This window comes from Staurois parvus, unplaced genomic scaffold (genome assembly GCF_062004578.1).
Source record: "Staurois parvus isolate SC_StPar_1 unplaced genomic scaffold, SC_StPar_1.0 ptg000202l, whole genome shotgun sequence".
Taxonomy (NCBI): Eukaryota; Metazoa; Chordata; class Amphibia; order Anura; family Ranidae; genus Staurois; species Staurois parvus.
The window spans coordinates 144700-164439 of record NW_028317998.1 but is presented as its reverse complement, the minus strand read 5'-3'; the positions used below and the strand labels follow the sequence as shown (position 1 = coordinate 164439).

General features: G+C 42.3%; 1 protein-coding gene across 1 annotated transcript in view; it reads left to right on the top strand.

The window, feature by feature from the left end:
- LOC149461422 (UDP-N-acetylglucosamine transferase subunit ALG13-like) overlaps positions 1-19740 on the top strand; it is a 180923-nt gene that overhangs the window by 24512 nt on the left and 136671 nt on the right. Inside the window, exons 2-4 of the mRNA XM_089678257.1 lie at positions 2458-2541; positions 2953-3003; positions 3216-3262. Of these exons, the coding sequence (XP_089534383.1) occupies positions 2458-2541; positions 2953-3003; positions 3216-3262 (182 nt within the window). The remainder of the gene's footprint in view (positions 1-2457; positions 2542-2952; positions 3004-3215; positions 3263-19740) is intronic.

Genomic DNA, 19740 nt, shown 5'->3' with positions numbered 1-19740 from the left:
GGTTGGTTTTCTTGGGGACTGACCCCTAGGTCGTCAGAACTAGTGTCCCCATTAGAAGATTTCCCCTCTTACTTTTCTGGGGACAACACAAAATTGTATTTTCTTTCAATAATAATTGAAAAAGTCTTGCCTTTTTAGTTATACTTTAAACATTTTGATAGAGTACAGGTCACAGAAGCAGATGACCACTGAGCAACTTCTCAGTGTGCGCCTTTAATATGTGCACAAGTGCAAATTGCTGCAGTATTGTTTATAGGACCATGGGCTGTATTATGTGCCTGTGCATGTCTTTGGCATGGCCATGCACTCTTCTCTTTCTTACACTTGCAAGCAGCAAAGCTTATACTGTCATTTTGCTGCATCCTGACATGAAGGTGCAATCTTCTAAAAGATTTCAGCTGCACAATAAGGGCTGAATCATACATTTGCAGTGCTCTGGTATTTTGAATGACACCCCAATGCAGCTCTGATGGATGTGTTGCTGTGCACCACAACGCATGGTAATGCAATATGTTGTGCTGTGCTGCAATGAGAAAAATGCCACATGTACCTTGTATCACACTTACATGTGTTGCATTAAGGCAGCCTATTAGTTTTGAATAGGCTGCCAATAGAAACAGACCTAAACAAAAATGTAGTCCATTGTCAGACACCATGCACCACAACTCCTTGTACTGCATTACTGCATATTGCAGTGCGCTGCATCGTGTGTTGGAGGTAGTGTTTTAACTCACCCATAGTTTGCTCCCATCAGTATTTTCAAAATAGACCTCTTTCCCAAAACCTGCAGGCTAAGTGGCTAAAGAGTAGGTTTCCTAATCTGTGTTTTGGGGTTTTTATTTTTTTTCCGTTCAAGACTGTCATCTGTCTTCAACCCATCATACGCACTCCCCCTGTGCAATGACATATGGTTTGCTACCAATAGTGATACAATTTGTGTTAGTGTGTGGAAGAAAAAAAAACAAAAAACACACCCAGATATTCTAATGCAACCATGGGCACTGGAAGAATGGGGGAAAAAATACCCCTGCATAAAATTGTAACAGCTACTCTTGTTGGTTCCTTTTTTAGCATTGCAGTTGCTTAGGAATTGTATGATTTAAGGACAATGATACAATGTCATATGCCATAAACTCCAATATTGCAAATATAAATATATAGGCTACATAGTGGCAAATCCATGTTCACATTAGACACAAATATGGTTAAAAAAAAACAAAAAACCCTTTTCTTGTCAAGGTTTGCAGAAACTGATGCAACATAAGAATGAAGGTATAAACGCTCAAGATTATAAGTGGACAAAATTGTTTCCTCAAATCTGTCCCCAGATATCTAGTTATTTTACCATTGGGAGCTACCATTTTGCTTATAATGTATAGAGGAGGTAAAGGCAGGTGACCATTCACAGTTTGCACAAAGACATTTCAGATTTTTTTTTTTTTTTAAACAGTCTGAAATTTTCAGACAATGTCTAGCCCTTTTTTTGTCGAGTTTGCTGCTAGCTTGACAAAGGGCTAGAATGATCCAAAACACTGTGAAATAAGAGCTTGGCTGTTTTGCGCTGCCCTGCATGTGCAATAAAATGAGCGCTTTTAATGTGGACAAAGACCTTTGTGTGGATGTACTGCACTTTCGCATGGTTTTTTATTTTCTTGCTCTCTTCAGAAGGCATACATCTAATCTAATTTCTGGCTGGCTCACTAGTTGTTTCAGCTTCCCTCAATGTATGTGACGGACCGCCTGTCGCCCTGGTTGGGTGATTCCGACCGAGATAAAAACAAATATTACACATTGGGATAAACATCCCACACGGATTAGGTAAAAGCTTGATTGCATTATCCTTAACAGTGCAAATGGTAAACAGTACAGCTAACAGTGGTCTAATTAACTGTAAGCTCATCAACAGCCAAGCACCGAGACAATGATTTGATTAATCAGGGAGTCCACTGCAGACAGCCCAGCAAAAAGCCCACTCTGCACTATGCAAGTACATTACACATATTGCCTTTCAGGTGTTTGCGTTCAATTGTATATGTCCAGCATAAGACAAAGCTCAGAGTATGTGTGTGTGTGTGTGTGTGTGTGTGTGTGTGTGTGTGTATGCATGTATGTATATATGTGTATGTATGTATGCATGACTTGAAAACCAAGGGCTCATAATTCTTCAAAGGATTGACCGTTTTATCCCTAGCCTGTCTTCTCCTAGACCCATGCCTTTCTGTTGGCCATATAAACATATTGGCCTTTAGGATTTTGCAGGGAGTGAAAGTACCTGCTCTCTGGGCTTGTGGTCCTAAGCTACTGTATGTTGAGCCTACAGATTTACTTTAAATCTGTTCTGCAAATTTCACATACCTCCACTTAATGCAAATGAAAGCAGTATTGTGTACACGTTTGATGGTTTTTGTACCTGTTTAGATCTACTTGTGCTTATTTTATTTTTTTTTTTATTTTCAGCTCTTCTACTGCCAGATTCACCACAATGAGATTCGTAAAATATGTGTAGCTTTTATGAGGAAGAATGAAAAGCTATTTGAATCTGTGAGTTTGACGTAAACCATTACATAAATAAATTGTATTATGTTCCTATAGAGGAGAAGCAAACTAGACATTTTTAGCTGTTGGTACAGTAGAAAATATGCTTTACTAGTTATTCTCCAGGGGGTAGACTCCATTGTTTAGTGGTGGTACTGATGTGCTGGTTACATGGAGGTTCAATGAGGATCCTTCTACAGAGACTGAAGATATGACATTTAATTATTGGGGTATCATATGTCTTGTTCTTAATAGGACTTTGACACCACCAGGTACAGAGATTTTTGCTCCTTAATTTACTGTGGATGTGAAATCCGCACAGCATTTTAAAGAGAATACTTGAATGTCTTGTGAGGGGATGAGGGTTTCTAGAATGTATTGCACCCTTATGAAAACTGTCAAATGTCTTGTTCCTAGTATGTGGAAGGTCCTTTTGAAAAATACCTGGAGCGGTTAGAAGACCCCAAGGTAAAACATGACTGCTTATTGTGGGTATTTGCACGCAGAGTGATTTGTTTGTGGGAATGAATGTTTCTGCACAGTTTGTGTTAAGTGAATGCTTGCTGGCTATTAGAGATCCAGTAAACATCTCTTCCTTCATCGATTAGCATGCAAGTCTTCCAATTTCTGTTACTGGTTTCAATTTATGTTGGTCTTCAATATTATCATTTTGGTCTTAGGAGAGTGCTGGACAACTTGAAATAACTGCCCTTTCATTGATCTTTAAGTGAGTATCCACATAGAACTCGATTAGTAGTTTTCTGTCTGCTTCAGCCACTTTTCAGCTAGCTTCTGATGGTATTGCAAAACCTTTTTGGCTTGTTTTAATGTAAACTTGGTAGCCTTAATCCATCTGTTTTACAATTTGAAATCTGGTGGAAATTGCTGAGAAAAAAAAAAAAAAAAAAATTGCTATAACTCGTGTCAAACTTGTCTCTGGGCTAAAATGATCCACTCCCTCTTTGTAAAAATGCTACTGAGCCCTTGCTGATCTAGCCAATCATATCTGTTGGCTAGGGATTTTAGGTTGCTATTCCCATAAATTAGTCCTATTAATCACAGTAAGATACCAAAAACATCTCCTTTTTTACCTTTTTTGTCCTAGGCTCATTCAGTAACTCATTTAGTCCAACTCCAGTCAAAACGTTTTCTAGAAGTGCTGAAGGGTTATAGGTTTTATATTACTGTAGTTCCAGTTGGGAAGATTTCCCCTCACTGTCAGGATACACAGTGATGAGAAATCTTTTAACAGGGCTAAAAACACATGATCTTAATCACACAGTACAGGACATAGGATACGTAGTCCATAGGCTGTGGGTATTTGCATCTACCTTCAGGTGATTGGACACTGACAAAGCTTTACTCAGAATGCCTCTTTATGCACCCTCATAATCCCAGTTTTTTGCTGGTATCATTAGGCGATGGACCTCTTCTCTGGAGAAGTTTCTACAATAATCTTTTTGTTTTCTTCTTCTTTTTTTTTTTTTTCTTTTCTTCTTCTCCACTTTGACTAACATTTGTCATCAAAATCTTATTTCGGCTGGCTCACTAGTTTCAGATTCCCTCAATGTATGTGACAGACCGCCTGTCACCCTGGTTGGGTGATTCCATCAGAACTGCTTTCTCACTGCTTGAACACAAAACCAAGGTATTGTAGCTAGGAATTACACCTAAGACTAGACTACACTAGCTTGGGTTCAAAAACTGGAACTCTTCAAAAGAAATACGTTTTTATACACTGAAATAGAGGCAATAAAAACAAATATTACACACTGGGATAAACATCCCACACTGATTAGGTAAAAGCTTGATTGCATTTTTCTTAACCGTACAAACTGTAAATCGTAAAGCTAACAGTGGTCTAATACTAAGCTAATCAAACAGCCAAGCACTGAGACAATGCTTTGATTAATCAGGGAGTCCATTGCAGACAGCCCGGCAAAAAGCCCACTTCGGAATATGCAAGTACATTACACATCGTGTCTTTCAGGTATTTGCGTTCACTTGTATAATCTGTCCATCATAAGACAAAGCTCATACAATACCCCAACAGTCTGAAAAAGTGGAATTCCTCTATCGTCATAGATTTCATGAGGGAGATTGTTGATAAATCTATTTTCTGTGGAGGAGCTTCTCCAACCCAGTCTGCAGGAGGGTCCCATATGTTATCTGACCATTAACCTGTACAAGATTAATATTACACCTTTCCATCCACTCCAGAAGGGAAGCTGTTATTGTCTTTACTCAGAGAATTAATTCAAGTCTTGCTCTCAGCATTCATCAAGTTGTCTATCAGAGATTGATCTGCTCTCTATGGGCCATATCACAGGTCTGTGACTAAAAAGCTGTTTAATTATTTTCATCTAATTTCCATGTATTTTGGTGTGCTGAAAACAAATAAAATATTGAAAAAACTCCTAGATGTCATGATTTGCCACAAAATGCAAAATTATAGATTCTTCAAAAAGTCTCAAAGCAGTTTTACTCCAACGGTGGTTTTTACGCTTTCATACCTGTAGGTCATTCCGTACACTTGAAGGAAACCTAGGAGAACATGGAATTGGTTCTTCATAAACTTAAATATGAAGACCATGGTTGGCAAGTGTGTGGGGACTTGAAGGTCTTGTGCATGCTGCTCGGGCAACAAGCTGGGTATACCAAATACCCTTGTTTTCTGTGTCTATAGGACAGTCGAGACCGACAAAATCACTGGACCAAGAAGAGTTGGCAGCCGAGGGTGCTAACCGTCGGTGAAAAAAATGTTCTCTGAGAAACTTTGGTACCTTCCCATAAAGTTCTTCTACCACCTCTCCACATAAAATTGGGATTGATGAAGCAATTCGTAAAATCACTTCCAAGAGATGGAGAATTTTTCAAATACTTGGTGACCAAGTTTCCATGCCTGTCGGAGGCAAAATTGAAGGAAGGTGTGTTCGTCAGACCAGACATTAGAAGGCTTATAGTTGATCAAGAGTTTGTCAATACCTTCAAAAAGAAGGGTGGATTGCATTTAAAGAAGTCGTACAGAAATTTTTAGGCAATAACAAAGATCCTCCCTACAAAAAGATCGTCGGACGAATGCTGAAAGCATTTCAAGCTTTAGGTTGCCTGATGAGTTTGAAAGTGCATTTCCTCCAGTCCCACCTTGACTACTTTCCTGAAAATTTGGGAGCTGTGAGTGAGGAACAAGGTAAACTATTCCACCAAGACATTAAAGAGATGAAAAGGAGATACCAGGGAAAATGGAGCATTACAATGATGGCAGACTATTGTTGGATGCTTCAGAGAGACATTCCAGATGCTACTCACAAGCGTAAATGCATGAAGAGGAGCCTCACAGGGAAGAATTATTGAGTTTAGTGTGTGTAGGTGAGCTCATTTCAGTTCAAAAAAGGATTTTCATGAAAAAAATTTAATAAACTTTAATTGTATTTCCATTTATTGCCTTATTTATTATTATTATTATACAGTGTTTATATAGCGCCAAAGGGTTTGCTCAGTGCTGTACATTAGCGGGGGGGACAGAACATGAGACAATACAGTACAATACAATACACGAGGGGTTCGAGGGCCCTGCTCTTTCGAGCTTACAATCTACATAGTTCCCTAAATTGTCAGGAAACGTGATGTCCTATGACAAAATGGAGGTCATTTTCGGATTCAGCGCACCAAAAAACATAGATTATATGGAATAACCAAAACAGCTCTTGAGAATTTTTTTTGCAGACCTGTGAGTGGGTAGAAGGCTAGCCCCCAGTCCACTCTAATAGCCCCTGTCCTGGTTGGGTCTGTCAGTGAGACTGAGAATGATATGCAAACTAATTTATATGCAGGTTAAGAATAAAGAGGTATCGTAAGTATATATGCCAGGGTGCTATACGGCAGATCAAGCCAAAGGAGCGGGGAATAAGTCAGGGCAGTGGGAGGGTAAACAGAAACAAATTCCAGCAAGTAGGAGCAGAGTAGCAGGCACATGGCTCAAGGGCATACAGGCAAAATAGAGTAGCCGAGGAGGGGCTAAATTCTCTCCCAGCAGCCAGCATCAGGAGATGACTAATTTCTATGAACTGTTGGATATGGAGACACCCAATGGTGAACAGCAGAACTGCAATCTACATATGTGGGAGCCACAATGCCACCATCAGATGATCAAATCCTGACCGTTCTCCCCCATCTAAGGAGCATGTGCACGTGCAGCCACCAGTTGCAGAGGGTATGTTCAGACCACCAGGCTTTGGTGTAACAGGAGCAGCATACGTCTTAGTTACATAGTCTGTCTGGAAAAAAAAGAAAAAAGTCCATCCCAGTTCAACCATTAAAAAATAAAATAAAAGTGTTTCCCTTCGTCTTTCAGGACAGCACCTTGAGACCTCGGCTCCTCCCCACTTGAGGAAACTCCTCCACCCAAAATAAAACTCTTGAGAAGAAGGCTCACCTCAGGTCTGAATCTGAGGAATAGTCTGCATCCGAGGAATAGTCTGCAGGGGAGAACGCAGAATAGTCCATCCTCCTAGAATGTGTAGATTGTCACTTCCCTCCGACCTCAGTTTTCGGTGCTTCCTCCGGTGGGGAGACATGCTATGTCCAGGAGCGGTCAGGGAACCGAGAGGGCCTGGTGAAGGGAGAGATGAAGCTGTGGGGGTTTTGCGCCAAAGAGCTGGGTTTCTATCCTCCACGGTGGTGCAGTGACAGGCGGGCCTCCTCTGTAGGAGACAGGGGGGCGGGCTGCGCTTACCTGTCGGGCTGCACCCCGGCCCCCACTGGAGTGGGTGTTGGTGAGCCGGGAGTCCTCGTGTCTGGTGTCCAGAGGGAGGAGTCCTGCTGTCCCACGCTGTGCCGGCATTGGAGCCGGGCCAGATGACGGGAGACATCATTTCCGGCGGAAGAGGCGGGGCTTCTCCCAGGACGTGGCTTCTGGCTGTGGCCTAAAAAGACACGAGGGGCAGCACTTTCTATGGTGGTGCGAGTACTGGGTCTTCTAACCTCGTCCATTCCGATGGTACAATGGGCAGGGTACACCTACAGCCCCTCCAGCTGTTCATTTTGAGCATCTGGGACCGTCAGCAGGCATCTTTAGACTCCCTGGTACGGATACCCTCCAGGGTGAAGAGGTCCCTCTGATGGTGGAGGAAAGCAGCCAATTTGACCCAGGGGTTGCTTTGGCATGTCCCAGTTGCCAAATCGCAACGGATGCGAGTGCCCAGGGGTGGTGAGCATACCTGGGGGAGTTCGTGGTGCAGGGCTCTTGGTCCTGGGAAGAGAGGAGGGAGTCCTCAAACTGGAAGGAACTCAGGGCAGTTTGGTGGGCCCTTCTTTCCTTCCGGGATTTGATTCAGGGCTGACACCTTCATGTCCTCTCGGACAATTCGACCATGGTAGCCTATGTGAACAGGCAGGGAGGGATTCGAAGCAGGTCCCTATGGGTCCTGACTGTGGTGTTGCTCTCTTGGGCAGAGACAAATCTAGCCTCCTTATCTGCCGTCCACCTGAAGGGGGATTTAAATCAGGTAGCCGATTTTCTCAGCAGGCAGCAGCTGAGGGAATCAGAATGGGTACTCAATGGGGAGGTCTACCAAGTCATCATAAGTGAGTGTGGGTCTCCAGTCAGACCTATTTGCGTCAAGCTAAAACACCAAAGTCCCAGTGTTTTTCTCGTTCAGTCGGTTGGATGGGGCATTGGCAGTGGATGCTGTGGCGCAGCAGTGGGATTTTCCCGTGTTGGGCCTTCCTCCTCAGTCTGTTTGCTGCCGGCAGTGTTGAGAACATTCAGAGCCGAGCGGACCTCCCTGATTTTAACAGCTCCATATTGGCCCTGACGAGCGTGGTTTTCGACTCTGGCGGCTTTAACAACACGTCCACCTTGGGTATTGCCACTTCGGAAGGACCTGCCATCTCAGGGCCCGGTCCTGTGTCCCAGGGTAGACAAATGGAATCGGACAGCTTGGTTTCTGAAGAACAGCTCTTGTTAGCTAAGGGACTCTCAGGTAGGGTAGTTGCAACGCTCATGGATAGTAGAAAGAGACCTGAGCAATCTATCTGAAGGTCTGGAAGTGCTTCAATAGATGGTGTTCCCAGGCCTTAATGGACATTTATAGCTGGGTGTCGGTCTTGGAGTTTTTGCAGGCAGGGGACGACAAGGGTTTAGCTGTCAGTACACTTAAGAGCCAAGTATCGGCTCGGTTTTCTTAGTCTCCATTAGCCAAAGAGGTACTCATAGCTAGATTTTTTAGGTCCTTGTCCAGACAGAGACTGGCAGGGATTACACAGTTTCCCAAATGGGATCTGTCAACGGTGCTTAATTTACTGACGGGATTGTCACGTACCTGGATAGTGATCCTGACGTGAAGAGGCAGGCTTCCCGTACAACTCCGGCTCAAGGACTGCTGATGGTGAGACAGCGGTCGCAGGGGCATGGTGGGGTATGAGTGCTTGTGATCTGTCTGGTAATAGCAGGTGAGGTGATCAGTTGTAGGCAAGGAGCAGGGTTCTGATGTAGCCATGCAGGATGGATGGATACTCAAGCGTAGCGTGCTGAGGATGCAGGGTCAGACGAGCCGGGTTTGGTATCGATCAGGCAGATCAGGCTTGCAGCGGCAGGAGGAAGAGTAGTCAGGTTAAAGGTCAGGTCAGTAACGGAAGATCAGACAGGAGCAGAGACAGAAGAATAGTCCAAGACAAGACGGAGGTCAGGGCAGGAAGCAATCAAGGGGAGATCAGGAACAGGCTGGTTCGGTATCAGGAGACAATCACAGGCATCGGGGAACATGAGCAGGGAAAAGACCATACGGCAATGGGACAACTACTGCAGCCAGTTTAAATGGCCCTTTTGGCGCCAGCATTAGTGACAGTCGCACGGCCACATGTGCGAGTGCGCCGATGTCCAAGTACCTGCACATCTGTTTGGCTCGTAAGGACTCTGCACATGCGCATATTTGTGCGCCACAGAACTTCACCTGCACTATGGGCAGGCCTTCCCTAACAGGGATCCCCGTTTTTAAACCTCTAGATTCGAGCTCCCTGAGGGCCCTGACTTTCAAGACGGTTTTCCTTGTAGTGATTACTACTGCAAGAAGAGTGAGTGAACTAAAAGCTCTGTCAATCAGAGCCCCTTTTTTCAGGTATTTACAGATAGGGTTACATTCAGGACGGACCCGGCCTTTGTACCCAAAGTGGCCTCGAGTTTTCATAGCGGTCAAGATATTATTTTGCCTTCGTTTTGCTCTAATCCTTCGTGTGACCAGGAGGTAAGGTTTCACACGCTGGATGCGAGGTGTGTTCTCTCCTTTTATTTAGAAAGTGTTTCGAAAGTAAGATTTGTTTTTTTTTTGTTTCTTTTTCGGGCGTAAGGAAGGGCCAGAAAGCTTCCAGACGCACGTTCGCTAGGTGGCTAAGGCTAGCAATTAGGCAGGCGTATCTGGCCGAGGGCCTGGAGGTCCCAAAGGGCATCATGGCACATTCTACTCGTGCCATGGTGGCCATACAAGCTAAACGGGCCAGTGCTTCCCTGGGGCAGATCTGTAGAGCTGCAACTTGGTCCAGTTATGGCACCTTTATCCGACATTACAGACTCGACCTGGTCTTGGTGCAGGTGCAAGCCGTCGGACGTAGGGTTCTGCAAGCAGTGGTCCCGCCCTAGGGATGAGTGATCACTTATCCTCTCAAGGTGCTGTCCTGAAAGACAAAGAAGGGAAAAAGCAAGTTACACTTACGGTAACTCCTTTTCCAGGAGTCTTTCAGGACAGCTTTGCTTACCCACGCTCTGTTGTATGATTTTCAAGAGATAGGTGTTGTTGGATTTTTTGGTGTCTTATGTTGTGTCTCCCCAGGTGACCGGAGGTGCTTGAGCGTGAACTGAGGTCGGAGGGGAGTGACCAGATTTTTTATTTTCGGTGGAGGTGTTTCCTCAGGTGGGGAGGAGCCGAGGTCTCCCAAGGTGCTGTCCTAAGACTCCTGAAAAGGCGTTACCATAAGTGTAACTTGCTTTTTTAATCCTATACCCTCAGTTGATCCAGAGGAAGGCAAAAAACCCAACAAAGCATGATCCAATTTGCTCCTGCAGGGGAAAAAAATTCCTTCCTGAGCCCCCGAGAGGCAATCAGATATTCCCTGGATCAACTTTACTTATAAATGTTAGTAACCAGTTATATTCTGTGTATCCTAGAAATAATCCAGGCCTTTTTTTAAAGCAATCCACTGAGCTGGCCAGAACCAACTCTTGAGGGAGTCTATTCCACAATTTCACAGCTCTCACTGTGAAGAAACCTTTCCGTGTTTTGAAGATTAACTTTCTATTTCTCCAGACATAGAGCGCACCCTTGTCTTCTGTGATGACCTCGGGGTGAATTGCTCTACACAGAGTTCGCTATATGAACCACTGATGTATTTATACATGTTGATCATATCGCCCCTTAAAATCCTCTTCTCAAGAGAGAATAAATTCAGTTCCTCTAATCTTTCCTCATAGCTGAGCTCCTCCATGCCTATTATCAGTTTGGTTGCCCTTCTCTGTACTTTCTTCAGTTCCCCAATGTTCTTTTTGTGAATTGGTGCCCAAAACTGAACTGCATATTCTAGATGAGGTCTTACTAATGATTTGTACAGGAGTAAAATGATATCTCTCTGGAGTCTATACCTTTTTTAATACGAGAGAATTGTGCTCGCTTTAGAAACCACAGCTTGGAATTCCATGCCATTGTTAAGCTTGTGATCTACCAGAACCCCCAGATCATTCTCCACCATTGATTCCCCCAATTGTATGCCCCCTAGTATGCATGCATATTCTTAGTCCCCAAGTGCATCACCTTACATTTATCAACCACATAGTTGAAGACATCCTGTAAGGACGTTATTTCACTGCACAGTTTGGTGTCATCTGCAAAGACTGAAATGGTGTTTTTAATCCCAGACCTTTTTATTTTGTTTATAAATGTATTGAAAAGTAAGGGTCCCAACACTGAACCTTGGGGTACACCACTGGCAACCCTAGACCATTCAGAGTATGAATCATTAACCACTACAGTTTGAATACGACTTTTTTAGCCAGTTTTCTATCCATTTACATACAGATTTTTCCAAGCCCATAAACTTTATCTTGCACATTTTGTCGTGTGTGTGTGTGGGAGACTGCGTCAAAAGCTTTTGCAAAATCCAAGTATACCACGTCCACCGCTACCCCTCTGTCCAAGGTTTTGCTCACTTTCTCATAAAAAGAAATTGGATTTGTTTGACAACTCCTGTCTTTCATGAATCCATGCTGTTTGTTGCTTAAAATTTTGTTTTTTTTCCAGCGAAAACTCACCTGTGGTCTTTTATTAAACTCTCCAGTATCTTCCCAACTCTAAAAGTTAAACTAACAGGTCTATGATTACTTGGTAAGATGTTTTGTTAAATATTGGCACCATATTGGCCTTACACCAATTCAGTGGTACTATGCCAGTCATTAGAGTCCCTTTAAAATAAGAAATGATGGCTTTGAAATGAGAGCTCAATTCTTTAAGGACTCGTGGGTGTATGCCATCCGGTCCAGGTGCTTTATTTACCTTTATACTTTCTAAATATTTTTGGATCATATCAATTGTGAGCCAATGTGGATCATCTGGAGCTGTGTCAATACCATGCCCATTATGGACATGAGGGACCTAAATGAGGCAACTATAAAAAGAATCTCTGGCCAAATAGGCAACCCATACAAGGCACATGACAATGAAAACTCAGAAGTTGCAGAACCATCTGCAGGCAGAAGCGTACCCTTTTGCACTAGGATCCAGCTGGGCAGAAGGAATCTAGCTAGGCAGTAGGCACAGTTAGAAGAATCTGGCAGGGTGGTAGGCAGTGGATTGATGAGGGCAGGCTGAGCATCGGGCAGCAAGACCATCAGGCTGATTAGTGGTCAGAGGGTCAGTGAAGTTGGTTAGTGAGCAGGGGATCTATGGAGCCAAACTTGACAGTAGACTGAGAACCAGTAATGTAAGAGTGGATAGTGGGTTGCATATCACTGGATTTAAACTGGGTAGCTGGAACTCTGGCTGGGTGCATAATAGCTGCTGATTCAGGAGCACATTGCAGTGAGAGGGGGAAGAAGCTATGACCCTACAGGAAAAAAAGATTCCGCCTAGCTGTGAGCAAAGGTATAACTCTGTTCAGCAACCTGCTGGCAGTGACCATGATGGCAGATAAGGAATGGCAGCTTGCTGCAATTAAGGGCAATGGTAGATCTGTCTGATAGAGGCCAGTATTGAAGAATGCTTATAACTTTTGACAAGCCTGGCTGGCAACAAAAACTAAATGTAACTGGTAGCAATGTTGCATGGATCAGCAGCCCTCACCCAGTGACAATCTAGAGAAGCAATGGTTGCCCTGCGGTGTATGCGACTAAAGAGTTCGTGCAGCTGAAAGGTCTCCCCAGAGCAGCCTTTTCCACTCTGTGTTCAGCTTAAGGCTGGTCATACATTATACAATTTTCTTGTACTATTTTCCTTTATATTTACCAAAAAGCATATAATATGAGGTCAAACCTAAACACTTTCATTTTGTATTCAATTAGGCAAGCTCTTGAACTACATAGTTGAATGTAAATCTAAAGGAAATTGTACAGACATTTGTAAAAAAATTGTATAATGTATGGCCAGCCTTAGAGTACTTTCCCAGCAAACCCAGTCTGGCCCAGAACAGAGCAGCTCGGCACAAACATTCACATGCTTCTTCCACCAAAATCTTTCCCCAATTCCCCGCTGTTCTTCCGGGCCTTTTCTTTAATATTCCCCTGGCCCTTCATGATTGTACATGGGTTCTATAGTTTAACTTCAGCTTACCTGGGAAAGTTGTTGTTGTTTTTTTTTTTTTTTTTGGTTTTTTTTTTTTTTGGTTTTCAGCCCTACAATTCCCAGAAGTCTCTGAAAACCTGTATTAACCACTTGCCGACCCACCACAGTGTTTTTACTGCGGCAGGGTGGCACCTGTGCGCACAGTGCCGTCTTTAAACGGCGCTCTGCAAAACAGGTAGGGGGCGCGTGCCCGCCCTACCCGTCCCACAGATCGCGACAGCAGGAATCCATCGCTGAGAGCACGGCTGAAGTGTTTACATTGCAGCTCTATCAGTTCAGAGCACACTGAACCTGAGAGAAGACTTTATCTCTCGGGATCAGCATGTTCCTGTGAAGTACACACCCCCCACCCACTAGTGAAACACTCCCCTCACACAGTTAACCCTTTCAGTGAATAAAAGTTAACCCCTTCCTCCCCAGTGCCATTAGTACAGTCAGTGTTTTTTTTTTTTTTTGCACTGATCACTGTATTGGTGTCACTGGGGATGTCAGTGACCCCAAGTCAGTTCCCCCCAGTGTCAAAATGTTCGCAGTTCCTCCATAAGTCACTGATCACTGTCATAAATCGCTGATCACCTCCATAAGTTGCTGATTGCCACCATTATTTGTATAATAAAAAAAAAAAAAATCCCAGTGTCTTTCCCGCCATTTCTAGACGCTATAACTTTCATGTAAACCAATTAATTTACACGTATTGGAATTTTTTTTAGCAAAGACATGTCGCAGAATACATTTTGGCAGAAATTTATGACTAAATTTGATTTTTTTTTACTGGACATGTTTTATAGCAAAAAGTCCAAAATATTTTTTTTTTCTCAAAATTGTCAGCCTTTTTTTTTTTTTTTTTTTATAGCGCAAAAAATAAACTGCACAGGCAATCATATACCACCGAAAGCTCAATTTGTGGGAAAAAAAGGATGTAAATTTAATTTGGGTGCAGTGTTGCATGACCGCACAATTGTCAGTAAAGTAACGCAGCGACGTAACACAAACCGCTTTTGTAACTGCTTCTTGACCGCCCTATAGCAGAAATACTACTACTGTACAGGGCGGCATGGGTGCACAAAATTATATATATATATATATATATATATATATATATATATATATATATATATATATATATATATGTGTGTGTGTTTGTGATTCGTGCTCCCATGGTTTTCACGCCTCTCCCAGATAGCATCAGATTGCCAGTCAGTACACCAGTCATCACATTTAACCCCTTGATTGCCAGGGGCACGCTCATGTACAATAACCCTCCATTGCTAGTATAGTGTCTGAACGGGTCAATATCTTTGATCAGATCAGCACTATACCAGCGTTCACATTAGTATAGCGTCCCCAAAAACGCAGTGTTAGCGGGATCAGCCCCGGTACCTGCCAGCACCTGCATTTAGCCCCTACGCTTACCTCCCCCCCTTCTCCCCTAGCAAGTGCAGTGTCAGTAGGTCACTGTCACTTGATACATTGTACACAAAACCGCAGTGTTCGCATAATCAGGCCTGATCTCTGTTAGCACTTGCCGGTAAATTTTGATGACTCTCATATGCAGTGCCAGTACTAGTGCCACTCTACCTTTTGGTGAACTGGCGAGTACCAGCGGTCTAGTACATCCTGGCCTTTTCATACCTCCTTGATTTTTGGAGCGGTTTTTCACAGAATATCTGTATGCGTTGATTGTGGATCAAAGCAATTTATATGCACAACACTTTATCGCCGCCAACCCAAATTCAAACCTTGCCAGACCATTCGCATGGAAACTCATTACGGTTTTCGAATTTACATTTTTTTTGGACTTACCCTCAACATGGGCATTACTAAAAAAAATTAATTGCGGTTGTATTGGTCCGCAGACCCGATTCATCGTGTGCCTGTGTTCTCTGCTGCCATGGCCAGGCATAGATATGAGAGTATAATGTGTTTTATGCATTTCAACGACCATACACTCTGTCATCCTCGGGGTAACCCTTAATTTGATCGGCTCCACAAAATTCATCCCCTCGCAAATCACCTTAACCAAAAATTTGCAGATGTCTATACTCCCCAGCAAAACATCTGCGTTAATGAGTCCCTGATTAATTTTTCTGGCCGCCTTGCATTCAAACAATTTCTCCCCTGCAAGCGTGCCAGATATGGGGTCAAGATGTAGAAGACCTGTGAGAGGGCAACAGGCTATACTTATAAGTTTTGTATTTACGAGGGAAAAGATAGTCACGTGGAGCCCCCTGGATGCCCAGACTACATGGGGAGCAGTGGCAAGATAGTTTGGGACTTGTGTCATCCTTTTTACATATGGGGTACCACTTATATGTGGACAATTTTAATTCAAGCGTGCCACTATTTAGACATTTATTCAATCTTGGAACTGGCGCATGTGGCAAAGTGTGACCTCAGTGTGACCTAATGTGTGCCCACCATTAGAAGTGGGTGGATACAGGGCGGTTTATTCTAATGGTGGGCATACCACACACTTTTTTTTTTTTTTTTTTTTTTTTTTTCTGGCAGAGATTTCTTCTCATTTTTTCATTCAGTCCACAGGCTGCATACAAAAAAAAAAAAGAACATAGTATATACACCCAACAAGGACCAGTGACATACTGGTACATCACTGGACTTTGAAAGGTTATACCGGGATGATTCCTACAGCTGCAGGCATCATCCTGGTATCGTTTTTTTCAGCCGGCGATTGGCTTTCATGTAAAAGCTATCCTAGCTGCAGGATTGCTTTTACAAGCAGCAGGAGATGATGGCCCCCCCCCTCCCCTGCTGCCTTCCACAGCCTTCTCGGGCAGTCTCGTGCCATTGGAGGAACCTGAGAATGCAGCCGGTGTTTCTGCCAGCTGACCATAGAGCTGATTGGAGACCAGAGTGGTGCCAATCATCTCTTTAAGTCTAAGAATTCGTAAGCTACAAGCATTTCATCACTTCCGTTTCGCAGGATATAAACCGCACCATTTGTAAATTGGGAAAGCATCTGATCACACAGATTTTGGTTTGATTAGATAATGTAAGGGCAGAGGAGATATCTAGAGTATGATAGACCCCTGATTTCTCAAAAAAGAATATCTGACAATGCCCATAGAAGTTATAGGGGATATTTGCATTCCCTGTTATAGCATTAAAAGTGATCAAAAAAAAAAAAATGAAAGGTACAATGTAAAAATAATAATAAAAAAAATAATCACCCCTCCCATGCGCGCACACCTGTGTGCAGAAGCCTTGACCCTGTGCCAGTATGTAAACAGCGGTTGCACCATGCATGTGAGGTATTGCCGTGAACGTCAGATCAAGGGCAGTAATTCTAACACTAGACCTCCTCTGTAAATCTAAAATGGTAGCTTTTAAAGCGTTGCCTATGGATATTAAAAATGTTTGCAGTTTTTTCGCCATTGCACAGGGCATGCGCATTTTTAGAGCATGTCATGTTTGGTATCTGTTTACTCGGCATACCATTTATCTTTTATATTTTACCAAATAATTGGCCAATATATTGTGTTTTTGTGCATTAAAAGTAAAAAATTTTTTTTTCTTTTTTTTTAAATCGCTGTGCGAGTACAATGTGCCATAAAAAAATGTGGTACCCACCATTTTATTCACTAGGGTATCTGCTTTAAAAAATATATATGTTTGGGGGTTTAAATTAATTTCCTAGCAAAAAATACTGAATTTTTTTTTTTTTTCATGTGAACAAAGTGTCAGAAAAGGCTTGGTCTTCAGGTGGAAGTAGAAGAGTGAGTGATGTGTAGCATAAACTTCTAATGCTGGGCATAGAATGCCCCCACCCCCCAAAATGACCCCTTTTTGGAAAGTAGACACGCCAAACTATTTGCTGAGAGGCATGTTGAATTAATAGAATAATTTAATTTTTTTACCTCAAGTTTTTGGAAAATGCCAAAAAGAAAAAATTTTTTTTTTTTTTTACACAAAATTGTCACTTAAATGATTTACTGCTCACACATGCCGTGGGTATATGTGGAATTACTCCCCAAAATACATTCTGCTACTTCTACCGAGTATGGGGGTACCACATGTGAGAGACGTTTTGGCAGTCTAGCCAAGTATAGGACCCCAAAATCCAATAAGCACCTTCAGGCTTTTAAAGGACTTTATTTCCTCATTACACTTCCAGACTACCTATCACAGTTTCGGAGGCCCTGAAATGCTGGAATAGCACCTAACCCCCCCAAATGACCCCTTTTTGGAAAGTAGACACCGCAAAGGAATTTGATAAAGCATGGTAAGTATTTTGAAGATCTCATTTGTTGCCACAAGTTTTTGGAAAATGAAGAAAAAAAACAAAAACATTTATTCTATTATTTTTTTATATTTCAAAACCTTGTGAGAAAAAATAAGATCTGCAAAATACTCACCATGCCTCTTTTTAAATTCCTTGGGGTGTCTACTTTCCAGAAAGGGGTCATTTGGGGGGGGTTTGGTGCTATCCTGGCATGTCAGGGCCTTCGAAACTGTGATAGGTAGTGAGGAAGTTGCACACCTTCAGGCTTTCAAAGTGGTCATTGGATTTCAGGCTCCTGTATGTGGCTAGGCTCCCAAAACGTCTCACACACGCGGTATCCCCATACTCGGTAGAAGTAGCAGAATGTATTTTGGGGTGTAATTCCACATATACCCATGGCTTGTGTGAGAAATATATCATTTAAATGACAACTTTGTGTAAAAAAAAAAAAGTTTGTCATTTTCCAGAAACGTGTGGGGGGAAAAAAAAAATCTTCCAAGGTCTCAATATGCCTCTCAGCAGATAGCTCAGGGTGTCTGCTTTCCGATAAGGGGTCATTTGAGGGTGTTTGTACTATCCTGGTATTTTAGCACCTCAAGATATGTGATGGGCAGTCAGAAAGTAAAAGCTGTATAAAATCCATTATCTATCCCATAGTTTGTAGACGCTATAACTTTCACACAAAGCAATCAATATACATTTACTGGGATTTTTTGGGATTTTTTTTATGACCGAAATGAGAAAATATTTTTTTAAAAATGTTTTTTTTTTTCTTAAACTTTTTCTGGTTATAGCGCCAAAAATAAAAAGAGCACAGGTGATCAAATACCACCAAAAAAAAGCTCAATTTGTGTGAAAAAAAAGGACATAAATTTCATTTATGTACCGTATTGCATGACCGCACAATTGTCCGTTAACCTAGCGCAGCGCTGTATAGCAAAAAAAGGAGTAAATTGCAGTATCTATACCATAGTTTGTGGAAGCTATAACTTTCACACAAAGGAATCAGTATACACTTATTGGGATATTTTGTTTTACCAAAAACATGTAGCAGAATACATTTTGGCCTAAATTTATAACTAACTTTAAGTTTACTATATATTTTTTATAGCTGAAAGTAAAAAAAAAATAGTTTTCCTTCAAACATTTTGGTCTTTTTTTGTTTATAGCGTGAAAAATAAAAAGCGCACAGGTGATCAAATACCACCGAAAGAAAGCTCTATTTGTGTGACAAAAAGGACGTAAATTTCGTTTGGGTGCAGTAGTGCATGACCGCGCAATTATCAGTTGAATTAGCGCAGCGCCGAGTAGCAAAAAGAGGCCTGGTCAGGAAGGGGGGTAAATCCTCAGGAGGGCAAGTGGTTAAATGAATTTTTGTGTTTGCAAATTAACACATCTTGTTTGCAATCAATGGCCTGCAATTGTGGGAGTATTTTGTAGTATAGAGTCCCATAGAAAATGTTGATTCTGAAAGGAAAGTAATGGTTTTCTGACAAATATGTTGGGGTGTATTTTTTTTATACTGAGCTGTGTGTGTGTGATATGAATAAAAAAAAAACAATATATACACACACACACACACACACACTATATTGTCAAAAGTATTGGGACGCCTGCCTTTACACTCACATGAACTTCAATAGCGTCTTAGTCCGTAGGGTTCAATATTGAGTTGGCCCATGCTTTGCAGCTATGGTAGGTGGTCTTTTTCCTGTTCCTTGGGGGGGGGCCCTCAGGATACCAATGGTCACACCTGGACACGGCTATGAGATCTCAAAGTGAGTGCACTCAAGTGACCTTCAGTTGCGATTGCAAACACTTCAGCTTTATTGGCATAACATCAGGGTTTTTATACTGTAGCCTTTGGGCACACACACCTTCAGACCATCCAATCAAATACATGTACATTACCTTTATCTGTAAAGTTTGCAAAATCACTTATTTCTACATAAAGCTGGCATAGACAGTTGTTAGTGTGTACAAAGTTCATATATATGTGTATGTTAAGCATCTTGTATTAGTGTGTACATAATGGATTTGGTTATATTCCATTAATCCTTTCAGCTATAACGGCTTCAACTCTTCCGGGAAGGCTGTCCACAAGGTTCAGGAGTCTTTTTTTTTTTTTTTTTTTTTTTTTTT